Genomic DNA, 14,130 nt, shown 5'->3' with positions numbered 1-14,130 from the left:
TGAAAAATATTATGCCTACCTAAAGATTTTTGAATAGCAGAGTAAGTTATTCTTAGCAGTGGCACCCAATAATTAAGGTTTACATATTCATTCTGCCAAAAACATGTAAAGGAAACTGGTAGTTAAATACACATTTTTTCTATTTATGCATTTTTTAAAATATGCTTTTTGTGCTCATCTTGAAGCATCTGCAGATCAGACTGAACTTACACCTGTGTACCAGATTAACTTGCAGTGTGGCGTGAAGAAAACATGACAGTGTAATTGGAAGATAACAGATACATAACCTGCAAACTTGTAGCTGAAATGATTGCTTGAAAGGGCAAAAAAGAAAAAAAGAGAAAGAGTTATGCTTGACAGTCAGAAATCAAATTGGCTTTGTAGGACTATAAATCAAGAGGTAAAGGTTGTAGTTGTTTTATTCATAGAATCAAATAGCTGGAATGGCCTTAAAGGACAATTGAACCCAATTCCACTGTCTTAGTGCAACACACAGCCATTTTTTAAATGACTGTGCATCAACAGAGAGAGCTGTGGCGTGTTCCCACTATGCACAGTCAGCTCTATTTTTCTTATGCCTTAGGACAGAATAAAAAGACATATCAATGTGAGCAAGGTGCACCTTAGAAAAGTCACTTCTTTTACTGCATCCCCCAGGATTGTTCAGTCTGGTCACTGGCTATGCTGGCTGGAGAATTTGGGGCTCTGAATCCAAGAATACAACTTGACATTATAGTTGAACAGGAATTGTCCCTGCTATTCTTCTGGACTTTCAGATTCAGTGATGATAGAAAGCCAGTAGAACGGTAGAATGATGATGGACCAAGCAACTTCCTGCACCAGGAAATAGTAGCAAGAGTGCCCTACAGTTTATCAGAAAGTTAATTAATAAATAATAAATACAAAATAAATACAAAATAATTGAGAGCTATTTCTCATGTGCTTTCGCCTTAGTGGCTGGTGAGAACCCCTTCCTTCATATTCCAGCTGCCATACTATGGTTTGTGATTTTCTGGGAGAAGTGATGTACTGGTGGAAATTTTCTTATCACTCACCAGACTGTAGACCTGTAATACCTTCTTTCAATCTCCTGCATTTGTCTCAGCTACCAGCCTGAGAAATTCAAAGATACAGCCATGTTAGTCTGCAGAATCAGTATGTGGAGAGATCTTGTAGCACCTTTGGGACTAACTGAAAGAAAGAAGTTGGCAGCACAAGCTTTCGTAGACTTTAGTCTACTTCCTCAGATGCATTTAATGGAGTGGAAACCAGGAACAGACGTGTATATATGCCATTGAATTCCAAATCCTTTGTGTATGGAAATGAAGTAGCAAGTCCAGTTTTAAAGATGGTCGTTAGTGAACAAAGACAATGGGAACTAGCCAATGTGTATGGAAATGAAGTGGCAAGTTAGTCTCAGAGGTGCTATAAGATCTCTCTACATACTGAGCCTGAAAATTGTTGTTCTTTAGTGTACCTTCAAGGTGTTGTTGTTTTTTAAAAAAACTTAAGGCAACCCTAAGCAAACCTATTACTGGGTTGTCTTTACAAGATTTGTTCAGAGGAGGTTTGCCATGGCCTCCTTATGAGACTGAGAGAGTGTAACTTGCCCATCCAGTGGGTTTCCCAGCTGAGTGAGAATTCAAAACCTGGTCTCCAGGGTCCTAGTGCAACATTCAAACCACTACACCATCCTGGCAAAATTACATCCCCTATATTTGTCCCTGACACAAACCAGTTGCGCAATAAGAGGGAGGTAAAAAGGCAGAACTCATCCTGAGGCTTCTCCTATGCCAAATGTCCTTCAGATGTCAAGAAATGGATCACTGGTAGAAGTTATTAATCATGTACCATGCTCTCCAGTTGTGAGTACAAAGCCAGAGAACTTGTGGTCAACCTCTACCTTATTTTAAATACCCAACTAGCAACTACATCCTTCTCCTGCCTTTTAATGCAAAAGTAAGCATAGGCACCCTAATTCAGTTGACAGTGACAATTGGTATGAATACTGATAGGCCTTCTTTAATGGCAAAATCCCTTACTCTAGAGTGGTATGAAGCCTTTAATGCTTTGCCACACACTATTGTCCTAATTGGCTTGGAAAGTCCCATTACATTGCTGAATGGTAACATACTTCTTTCAATTTCTAATTGTTAGTATTCTGGAATACCAAGGTATGGACGCTGTTGATGTGTGTATGTGCCTGCAATTCACCTGTGGTTTTATGGTGACCCCATGAATTCCATACAATTTTTTTAGGCAATGAATGCTCAGGATGGTTTTGCCAGTTTCTTCTTCTGAAATACAGCCTATAGCACCTGGTATTTGTTGGGTACCTCCTATACCAGGGCAAATGGCTGTCTGTCGGGGATGCTTTGATTGTGAGTTCCTGCTTGGCAGGGGGATGGATTTAATGCCCCTTGAGGTCTCTTCCAACTCTATGGTTATATGAAATCCTGCTTAGTTTCCAAGATCTATGCCCTTTAGGTATTTAGGACACAGATACTGTTGGTGCTACCCTCAGATGTATACTACAAAACTGAACAAGAAAGGCACATACTGTACTTATTTTTTGCCTGATCAGCAGCATTGGTCTAATTATTTTGTTCTAAATTATTTTTGGCTTAAATCCAATTGTCATTCTGATTCAAGTAAACCCACTAAATCGATTGCACTTACATAGGTTTCGGCTTACTAACTTTTCAATGATTCAGTAGATTTAAACACTAACAATTGGATTTAGACTTTTCATTCCTGGAGTTATCACTTCTGTGTAATTGCTTGTCTTTTGCTGGCACAATAAAAAAAATGGGTTGGATTAACCACCAAATTACAAAGTAGTATATAAAATGCCCCTTTTGTATGGCAGGGTTACTTTTTGATTATAGCAATTGCTCCACTGTAGGTAGAGAAATAATGATAAATCTTTTAACATGAGCAGTGCAATTGAGGTTTCTTCCTGGTGAGCTTTTTCTTCAGGATGGTTAGTTGTGTAAACGACCATGCTGAGTTGACCTGTGCTACTGCAGCTTTATTCTGAGAGCTCCTTCTGGACTGCCGTGGACAAGATGGCAATTAGAGACCACATGTGTGTGACCTACAAGCTTCCCACTGAGAAGGAATTTGCTCTATCATATAGACTAAGACAGATACTAAAAGTATCATTGTTTATTAAGAGAATATTTCCAGTAGAAAGCTGAGTAAAGGTTATGTTTGATATCATGTGGAACAGAGAACCTAATGTTTACAAGCCTGGGAAAATAATTGTTATGTCCAGTAGTCTAGCTAGCTAGCTATTCCTCTATCTGTGGTATTTTGTGTACAGTGGATCCTTGTTATACGCTGGGGTTTGGTTCCAAGATCCCCCGTGTATAACAAAATCCGTGTATGCTCAAGTCCCATTGAGTATAATAACATAGCAAAATGGTGTCCCTAATAAAAAATGGAACATCAAGGTAAATTTATACTTTTTTGGAACATTTTCAAACCATGTATGCTTAAATCCGTGTATAAAAAATCCGTGTATAAGAAGGGCCGACTGTATTCAGAATTTTGTTAGCATGAATCTTGGGGCAGCTATGTAAAAACAGTAACTCCATTTTTGTTTAGACAGATGTAATATACATCTGTTAGTTTACAAAACACACCAGAAAAAAAGTAGATATTGTACTGTAGTAAGTGGTGCCAAAATGTCAGGATGTTTTTGCCCACATGTCATGACTCTCAGTAATTTTCTTATGTGTTTACTAGTATGCCAAAATTAATTCTGTGTCTTCTGTAATATTTTAAATGGAAATAACTCACCTGGAATGCTATGTCCAGTTCTGGGCTCCACAATTCAAAAAAGATGTTGAGAAGCTGGAGCATGTCCAGAGGAGGACAACCAAAATGGCAAAGGGTCTGAAAACAATTCCTTATGACAGTGGTTCCCAACCTGTGGGTCAGGACCCCTTTGGGGGTCGAATGACTCTTTCATGGGGTCACCTAAGGCTATTGGAAAACACCTATTTAATTACAGTTATGAAGTAGCAATGAAAATAATTTCATGGGTTTGGGTCACCACAACATGAGGAACTGTATTAAAGGGTCACGGCATTAGGAAGGTTGGGAACCACTGCCTTATGTGGAGAGAACTAGGGAGCTGGTGGGTATGTTTATCCTGGAGAAGAGAAGGTCAACAGGTGACATGATAGCCCTGTTTAAGTATTTGAAGTGATGCCATATTGAAAATGGAGCAAGCTGGTTTTCTGCTGTTCCAGAAACTAGGACACAGAGCAATGGATGCAAACTACAGGAAACAAGGTTCCACCTAAACATTAGGAAGAACTACCTGACACTGAGAGCTGTTTGACAGTGGAACTCATTCCCTCGGAGAGTGACGGAGGTTTTTAAGCAGAGGCTGGGTAGACATCCGTTGGGGGTGCTTTGATTGTTGGACTTGATGGCAGCTGGACTTGATGGCCTTTGAGGTCTCTTCCGACTTTGTCATTCTATGATTCTATTTTTCAGTTGCAACTTAACACTAAAACATGATAGTCATACATCTAGGAGTCCAAGTAGACCACAAGTTGAACATGAGTCAACAGTGCGATGCGGCAGCTAACAAGGCCAATGCGATTTTAGGCTGCATCAATAGAAGTATAGTGTCTAGATCAAGGGAAGTAATAGTGCCACTATATTCTGCTCTGGTCAGGCCCCACCTGGAATATTGTGTCCAGTTCTGGGCGCCACAATTCAAAAAGGACATTGAGAAACTGGAGCGTGTCCAAAGGAGGGCCACTAAAATGGTGAAGGGTCTGGAAACCTTGCCCTATGAGGAACGCCTTAGGGAACTGGGGATGTTTAGCCTGGAGAAAAGAAGGTTAAGAGGTGATATGATAGCTCTGTTTAAATATTTGAAGGGATGTCATATTGAGGAGGGAGCAAGCTTGTTTTCTGCTGCTCTAGAGACTAGGACCCAGAGCAATTGATGCAAGCTGCAGGAAAAGAGATTCCACCTCAACATTAGGAGGAACTTCCTGACAGTAAGGGCTGTTTGACAGTGGAGCAAACTCCCTCGGAGTGTAGTGGAGTCTCCCTCCTTGGAGGTCTTCAAATGGAGGCTGGATGGCCATCTGTCGGGGATGCTTTGATTTGGATTTCCTGCATGGCAGGGGGTTGGACTGGATGGCCCTTGTGGTCTCTTCCAACTCTATGATTCTATGATTCTATGATTCTAACACTGTAATCATACCTGTTTTCTGATTTTCTGTTTACAAATAGTGCTAATTGAGAATATTTTCAGAAATGTTAGCTTTTTTTTTTGCTGTTTATGGAAGAACACTGTGGTACAGTTGATGTACATGGGTAATACTTTTTGTCATAAATAGTGAGAAAAAGTAGTTAAAAACTTTCCTTAAGGGCAACCCCTTTTTCAATTTTAGTTAGTAGAAACTGGTGTTGAAAAGGGAATGTTATGTTAGCACTCTCTGATTTAAATAAGCTGGTGTAATAACATGTTGTGTTATTAGTGAAAATTCCTCCATTGCTTGTTACCAACAGGTAAATCCTAGGCTAACCATGAACATATAAGCATCTTGGGTGTGCATATCCCATATACAGTGCTACCTCGGGTTACGAAATTAATTCGTTCCGCGGCGCCGTTCGTAACCCGATACATTTCGCAACCCGAAAAGGCTTTCCGTTAGCGCTGGAAAGCCGCTAGCCGCGCTTCGCATTTGAATTTCGCGCCGAAACGCACCGAAATGAATTTCGTAACCCGAAAAATCTTTCGTTACCCGGAACAGTTTTTTCCAATCTAACTTTTTCGTACCCCGGAAATTTCGTAACGCGATCAATTCGTATCCCGGGGTACCACTGTAATATATAAATACTGCTTTATAATTGACAGGAGGATAGAAAGATTAAAATCATGACTTAGAAGATGAAATGCAAAAGCAAGCATACAGAATAAAGCTTTGTTTTTTCTATTCATTTTATTTATTAAATTTATATTCTACTGTTACACAAAAGGGGGGTGTTATCCAAGGCTTTTTGTCTTCAGTCTTGTTTGTATGTCCAAGTTGGTGCAGTACTTCAATGAGACTGGAAAAGTGTGATATAAATGTTTCATAGGCCTGTTACAGACAGGCCAAAATAAAGCTGCTTCGAGTCACTTTGGAGGTATGGTATTTCAATGATGCATGCGTCCTACGAGTCTGGAAGCTGCACCAAAGCTGCACTCTAGTCCTTAGACTGGAATGTGGCTTTGGTGTGGCTTTTGGACTCTCAGGACACATGCATAATTGAAATACCATACCTCCAGAGTGACTCGAAGCAGCTTTATTTTGGCCTGTCTGTAACAGGCCCATAGAAAAGTTTCACATAAAATGTTTGCTTTCCCAGAGATTTTAGTTAAAAGACATTTACTAAAATGCTGTAGACACTTAAGACTCATTTCATGATAGCTTGAAATTTCTAATTTATAATTCAAGCACAGATGTCACACTTAATGTTAACTTTTTTTTAATTCAGGTGAGCGAAATAGACGAAGAAGATGTCAGGTGGCTTTCAGCTACATGCCTCAGAATGAAGATGAATTGGAGTTAAAAGTTGGAGATATCATTGAGGTTGTGGGAGAAGTAAGTAGTATTCTGTGGGATCCACCATCATCCTGTGTTTAGATTGAACACTGTGCAGCTTGTTGAGGCTTCAGTTAGAAGCAAAGGTGGGTAACAAGGCTCTAGGTACCATTTTTGTGCTCAAAAACTCCCAAAACTGCCGTCCAAATTTGCAAATAAGTGCAACAATCCAGCTGCAAACTGCTAAAAAGAAGTGGGGGGGATCTATTGGAGTTTTCCTACTGGGCACTGAAATTCAGCAGTATATGATAGACAGGGGCCCACTCCTAATACAGAGCATCCAAACAGTTCTGTGTACAATTGGGTATACTATTGAAACGAGAGTTCTGGCTTACATTAGTAGCTAAAATAAAGCCAGTGAAAACAGTACACAAATGGGATGTGTTTTTTCCCTCCTGGAGAGTTTTTTGTGTTACTGTATGATAAAATGAATTAAATCCAAAATATTTCTTGTGTGTGTGGGTCAGATAGGAAAATAATGTGATTGTATTTTAAAAGCAACAAACCATTTAGTATCCAGCAGAACTAGAACTGTATACCTAATAAAATTGCTAAGATACACATCAAAATAAGAAATCACTTTCATGCTTACAGAAATCTTCATGATTTCTTTTGTTTCTTGAAGCAACCATTTTTTCAGTAACTGGTGCTGAACAACGCTTTTATGCTTCTATGAATTGTCTTTGAGATTTCTAATCTAGTGATGGATTTTATTGGGCATATGTATTTGTTGACAGGCTGCTTTAATTAATATTGCATTTTCATTTGTAAGCTTTTATTGACTTCAGTGAAAAGCACCATTTCAAACCATATGGCAAAAGGATTTTGCCCGATTTGGTTATGCTAAGTCAGCTTTGTGTAGAGTTTGGGGTGCATTATGATCTTTATGTTGTTTAGCACTTTTAATTACTGATCTTTAAATATAATAACATATACACACATATCTATAGTCATTTGTCATTAGGATTTATATAGCACCTCCAAGATACATGATGCTCCAGATAGCTACACACAAACATTAATAAAGAGCTTATTTAAAATTCAAGAGGCTCATTTAAATTTAAGAGGCTTTGAAGAAAGAAGATTGGTAGGCTGATATGGAGGAATATGCATTCAGTTCTGTTTCATAATTAGGTTTGGTTTTAGTAGAAGATGCAGACTTAAGGAGCAAAGCCAAAGACTGAAGAAAAGCTCTGAGAAGAGTTAAAATATGTGGTGTTTCTTGGGAGGGAGTTATAGATGTAAGGGACAGTAAAGAAGTCTCATGAGAACCAGGAGATATTTGATAGGCTTCAGAATGCAGGAGCTAGAGAAGCAATAGTCATGGTCACCTATATGGTTTGAAGAGATAAGATGAAACTATGTGGATGTAGAGAACAGAGTTTATGCTAAATTTAAGATGGGGCAGGAAACATTTAAAGAGGGGTGACAGGACCTGTATCATAAAGATGAAAGAATTTGGATGATCAGATTTTGAATCAGTGCAATTGATGAAGACAAGATACAGTATTTTTGCTGTGATTTACAGGAAGAAGCAAGCTGACATGACAATAGATTGACTGTTGGGAAGATTATTTATTCAGGGGTAGTCATGTTGGCCATGCAGCTAAATCCACAAAGCAGCCATACCTTTATTGGGCCATAAAATACATCACGCAAGTTTTCAAACCTTCACTGATTTCTTGTATATTAGGCAAAGATGTTAAAAATCATACAGGTGACTACATTAGAATCACAGGTCTACATTTTGTCTCAGATGTTACTCTGTCAGTTATGTTGATTTTGAAAGACCTTAGTGCATGAAAAGGCCACTCCATTTCTTGCCATGTGAGGATTAGGCGCAAAGAGCAGTAAAATACATGTAATGACATTTCAACTGCATTAGCAACAGAAAAGTGGCTTCCCTTGAGATCCAGCTGCTCCTGTGCTGTGTGAACCTAACTGCCCCTTTCTTAGGCAGAGAACATTGAATTTATCTGGATATCTCTGTAGTGTTACATCTTGAAAAACCTCTAGGTGCTGCCTAGGTAAAACTTGTCATTTGTAGTCCAATGAAAGAGTTTTACCTTTGCTGGAGGTGGAAAACCTCAAAGAGTTAAGTCCCAGTCATTTGGCTCCCTCTTGTTTTCTGGATTTTGTTGTATCAGGACGATACAAGCTGCGAAAGCTAGTATCAACAGTTGTGTCTGGTCAGCAGAGTGTATGGTTACACTGGTCATGCTCTGATGCCTGTTCAAGGCTTCATAAACTGTAGTCTTTTATCCTAAAAATGCAGTTCAATATATTGACAGTAGATCCTGTGATAGCTTTCAGGCTATAAAGCCTATGAGGACAATCAAGTGGTCATCACAGGCTTTATAAAGCCTTTGTGCTGGTTTTCTGGATTGTTACCTGTTATTAAGTCAGAGTTTGCCAACATGGATGTAATGCAAAGCTGGGAAGAAGGAGTGTACTAGGGAGCTGGGGATGTTTAGCCTGGAGAAGAGAAGGTTAAAAGGTGATATGATAGCCCTGTTTAAATATTTGAAGGGATGTCATATTGATGAGGGAGCAAGCTTGTTTTCTGCTGCTCCAGAGATTAGGACCCGGAGCAAAGGATGCAAGCTCCAGGAAAAGAGATTCCACCTCAACATTAGGAGGAACTTTCTGACAGTAAGGGCTGTTCGACAGTGGAACAAACTCCCTTGGAGTGTAGTGGAGTCTCCATCCTTAGAGGTCTTTAAACAGAGGCTGGATGGCCATCTGTTGGGGATGGTTTGATTTAGATTTCCTGCATGGCAGGGGGTTGGACTGGGTGGCCCTTGCAGTCTCTTCCAACTCTATGATTCTATGATTCTATTCTATGACACTCATCCACAGGTCTGTAAACCATTGCACCTCTTAAGAACAAAACATATGAGGAAAGGTTGAAGGAGCTGGACATGTGCAGCTTGGGGAACAGAAGACTGATGGGTGACATGATTCCACTCTGTAAATACCTCCAGGGTTGTTACAGGGATGAGAGGGCAAGCTTGTTATCTGTTGCCCAGAGGATAGGACCCAGGCTAATGGTTTGGATTTACAGGAGAATAGATTTTGATTGAAGATTAGAAGGAACCTCTTGACAATAAGAATGGTTTGGCAATGGAACCAGTTGTCTAGAGAAGTAATGGGGGCTCCTTCTCTGAGCATCTTCAAAAAGAGGCTGGAGAGCTACCTGCTGGCAATGCTTTAGCGGGAGATCCTGCATTGAGCCTTGAAATATATTTGTATCTCTCTGTGTATGTCTGTGTATTTGGCTTGTTCTAGTATGTTTTAGTCTGCAGTGAGTAGCTTCTAAAAATTTTAGATGTAAAATATTTGAGTAACTGGCTAATTCAATGGTAAAAATAATAATAGACCAGTTGTTCTCAAAAGAAAATGGTTTTTCAGTGTCCTTGAACAAATTCAGATATATCAATGTGGTGTAATATATTTGTATATTATAAAAATTAAATGGTTTTGTACAGTTTTGTGTGATTGCCTTTTGCTGTTGTTGTTTAAATGTTCATTTCTTTTTGCTAGGAAGAGATTGTTAGAGCCATGTTAAAGATTTAACTTCCACATACTGAAACTGTCCCCTGTGTCACTTTTCTAAAGATGGGCAATATCTGATGGATAGAAATTATTAAAATGTCAAAGATATCCTTAGCTGATACCAAGAATGAGTCATTTCCATCCTGTCACATTATAACCCAAGGGCATTTGATATTTAGGGGCTGTCACTTCCTACTAGGATGCTGACATTCCATATGGAATAGATTGGCATAGGAGGAACTTAATCATTTTATTTGACATTTATTTTCTCCTTATGATTATGCTATATTAATTTGGTGCTTTCCAAATGATATGATTTCTGTATTTTTCTTTCACGATCAGTGTTTTCAGCTGATTATATTGAAGTCTGATAGGATCATTCACATAATAAAAAAATAGAAAATATCACTATGGAAGAAAGTGAAACTGACAAATTAGTGATTTTGTGACACCATCCAAAACTCACAGAATCTGTCCTCCAAGATCCAAAGCTGCATGCTTCTTTTTTGGATTGAATTTCACTCTCTTAAGTCTAAATAAGTCTAAAACAGCTTTGAGGAGAGAACAACTGCTTCAGAGCCTGATGACATTAATATGTGTCCTAAATTATTTGGCAATTTTGATAACTAGAAGCAGAACCATCACGGAGAGGTGCCATCCACTTCAAACCCTTGCTGACAGTGTTGAAAAATTTGATTGTCAGTGGTTATGCATCCCAAGCCATATGTATTAATACTTTAAACAGTTGTTGCATTTAACTTTAAGCATAAGAATATGTTTGTTTTTTCCTGTCTTGAAACAGGTGGAAGAGGGTTGGTGGGAAGGAGTTCTAAATGGGAAGACTGGCATGTTTCCTTCCAACTTCATCAAGGAACTTTCTGATTCTGATGAAGCTCGAACTGTCCAAGAGGAGCAACTAATAAAACCAAGTAAGAATGCAAGCATTCATTGTTTCCACTAAAAATAAAAGTTTAGCTTTGCTGGATTTTAAAAAAACCTATGATTGTATTTCTTTGTGTTCTGTGATATGTACTGATTATATGCTAATCTGGAAAATTTAGATAGCTGCTGTAGATTGAATGGTTCCATCTGGTACAGATGTAATGGTTATCATGGTGTAGCAATTGAGTCTTGGCTTCAAAATTGGGTGCTTCTTCCTCCTTCCCTTCTCTTCTGCTTAGATTAGTCTATTTCCCTCAACCATGATTTGGGATTATATCTGGCTCTGGGGACTCCTAAATGTTAAAATACAAAAATCGATTTTTAGAGTGGTAAAAAGAGAGTGTATGATCTATCTCCAATCATAATAGATTGGTTTGGACATTGTGATAAGCAAAGATTCTCTAATTCACTGGAACTTGGTTCATTATGACATCCAAAGAAATCTGTAACTTGGATTACTGTTTGGAAATCACAATAAGCCATGAAGGACATTTAAACATGCAGCAGCTCTTTGGTGTTTTACACTTTCTTTGACATTTACTATTGCATAGATCAAAAATCAAAGTTTTGTTACATAGAGGTTTCTTGTTTGTACAGTAAAGAGACCCCATTTCTGGAGAATGGTTAGTACTGGTGCAAAACTACTTAATGGATTCAAAATTAATTATTTTGAACATTGCCAGAATTTTCTACAGGGATGTAGACAAAATTCCCTTCCCATTTACTTTTGGCATAGAAGAGCAAAAGTCTTTGAGCCTGTTATTCTTAGTGGTCCGTATGCTTATCTTCTGTCTACACTATTGCTGTAAATGCCAGCTGTGTTTGAACAGTTTTATGCTGTTCCTCAAACTGTTTCTTTAGGAACAAAATATGCTGTTTTGGACTTATACAGATTTGATTATTCATGGATTTAATTAATATGTTCACTCTAGGAATCTCTAGTTCCTCCAGCATGACTCTCTGGGCAACACCTGCCGGCAGTCATGCTGGAGATCCTAGAGATTACTAAAGAGAACACATCTCTAGGCATTTGTAGGTCCTCTAGAGAAATTCTGTAGTCACCTCCTGGCAGATGTTGACCATAAAGATGCACTGGAGGGCCTAGAGAGTGCTAGAGAAGTGTTCTCTCAGATAAATATATAATGTTTTGGTTTCTTTATTTGCGGTTCTTCCACTTTCACAGAAGTCTTGTTCCCTAACCCCAGCAGAAGAGTGTGGAGGGCCCACTGTAGATGTCATTTATATTCCACATAAATTTTAAAGGAGTTACATGCTTATAAGACAGCTCTTCTTTTAACACATGGTAACACTGAATGAAGCGTAGATCCCTATAGAAGTGTGGTACTTCCAAGGTAATACACTTTCACTCTGATCATAGAGGTTAAATGTTTCATCTTAGTTCAGAAAAGAAGTAGATAGGCCTCCCATTCTTCCTTCCTTTTTTTCCTTTCTTGTTTGAGAGAGAGAGGGGTGACAGCTGTAGCCCTTTTTTGTTTGAACAAAACAAAGGCCAGTTTTTGTTTACTCCTAGGGCTTTTTTTAGACAAATGTGTGTCTATATAATTGCAATATGATTTATAATGTTGATTATCCTTTGTAATGCTGTTACAAGAGAGACATCAGTGAAACTACTTTTGCATGTAAAAATGCAAAGGTTTTTTTTTTATCTCCTCAGAGGCTTTACTACAGCAAAAATGGTACAATATGCATGCGTGACTTCTGGAAAAACAGCCACTTGTCTTGTTCCACTTCTCCCATCATAATGACTAATGCATCTTACCTATGCACTGACATCCTGACATTATGCTTTATAATCCTAGTCTATAATCTGTCATGGCTTGATCCATTACATCATGACATGGGTAAATTATAATAGATATTGCAGATGGGAAGGTAAAGACTACAGATGCTGTAAACATGTATTTCTAGCGTCATCTGGCAACATTCATGTTATCTTTAGCACACTGGCAGGCAGATAAATTGTGCTACTTTCTTTCTGTTGTATTTAGGTTTATCATGCTGTTCCCATGCCTGTTTGTATAATAAGATGTATCCATAGTGAAAATATTGTCAAGATCCAGCTGTCTCCTCTTTTTCTGTCACATGGTATTGTCATCTTCGAGGAACTTTATTAAAATAATAGACACTTATACAGTTTAACAGTGATTCTTACAATAGCCCTATAAAGCAATAGGTAGGAATGAAGCAGGGATGTAGTTTGTCTACAACTTCAAGTACATTCATAGCAAAGATGAGATTTTAACCAGGATTTTCTGAACCATAGCACAGCCCTTTAGCCATTACCCTATACTAGCTCTGATGACTTTTGATGTTTAGGCAAGGAAATTGTCATGCATGTATACCTAGTCTCTTCAAATATACATACAAATACTTACCAAGATTGCATAGTTTCTGAAGAACCATGTATGTCTAAAGAATTCACTGAATGCTTGACTCAAAGTATCCAACATCCCAACTCTACCACTCAGACTTCACTTCTGAGTATCCCTTAACATCCTACAATAGTGGGTAGACTACCTATAAACAGTGAAAACAGCACTTACAGGGGAAAAGTGTGTCTCTTGTGCCAGGTAAAAAAGTTAAGATATTTCATTTCCAGGACTTGCTTTTAGAAGACTTTTTTCAGGTACAATATTACTATCTATTTAAATAAATAGTTCTTCACTAAAGAAAACATAAATTTAATATTTTACTATTGGTGCATCAGTTTTGAACAACATTTGAAATTGTCAACAAGCTATTTTTTTATGACACACTGTTGAATTTTCAAAAAACATATCCAGGGATAGCCTCACTGGCCATGTAGCAAAGTACAGTAAGATGCAAAGTCCAGAAAACAGTTATGCCTTTATTGATGCCCTTTATGCCCAACTTTGTACAGCACTGTGTATAATTACAGCGCTTTAGAAATAAAGTTTAATAATAACAATAATAATAATTGACCAACCAAATAATTAATAAATGAAACACAATTATACTTATGAATGACTGA

At 38.2% G+C, this 14,130-nt stretch overlaps 1 protein-coding gene across 4 annotated transcripts in view; it reads left to right on the top strand.

The window, feature by feature from the left end:
- Positions 1–14,130, top strand: part of SH3KBP1 (SH3 domain containing kinase binding protein 1) — a 203,267-nt gene that overhangs the window by 95,732 nt on the left and 93,405 nt on the right. For all 4 annotated transcript variants that reach the window (XM_089511710.1, XM_089511712.1, XM_089511713.1 and 1 more), the window contains 2 exons: positions 6,514–6,620; positions 10,978–11,104. In XM_089511710.1, the coding sequence (XP_089367836.1) occupies positions 6,514–6,620; positions 10,978–11,104 (234 nt within the window). The remainder of the gene's footprint in view (positions 1–6,513; positions 6,621–10,977; positions 11,105–14,130) is intronic.

Source organism: Sceloporus occidentalis, unplaced genomic scaffold (genome assembly GCF_023333645.1).
Source record: "Sceloporus occidentalis isolate IW3139 unplaced genomic scaffold, rSceOcc1.0.p SCAF_2, whole genome shotgun sequence".
NCBI classification, from domain to species: Eukaryota; Metazoa; Chordata; class Lepidosauria; order Squamata; family Phrynosomatidae; genus Sceloporus; species Sceloporus occidentalis.
Note: the sequence above shows the minus strand (reverse complement) of the source record. Positions and strands in the feature narration are given on the sequence as shown.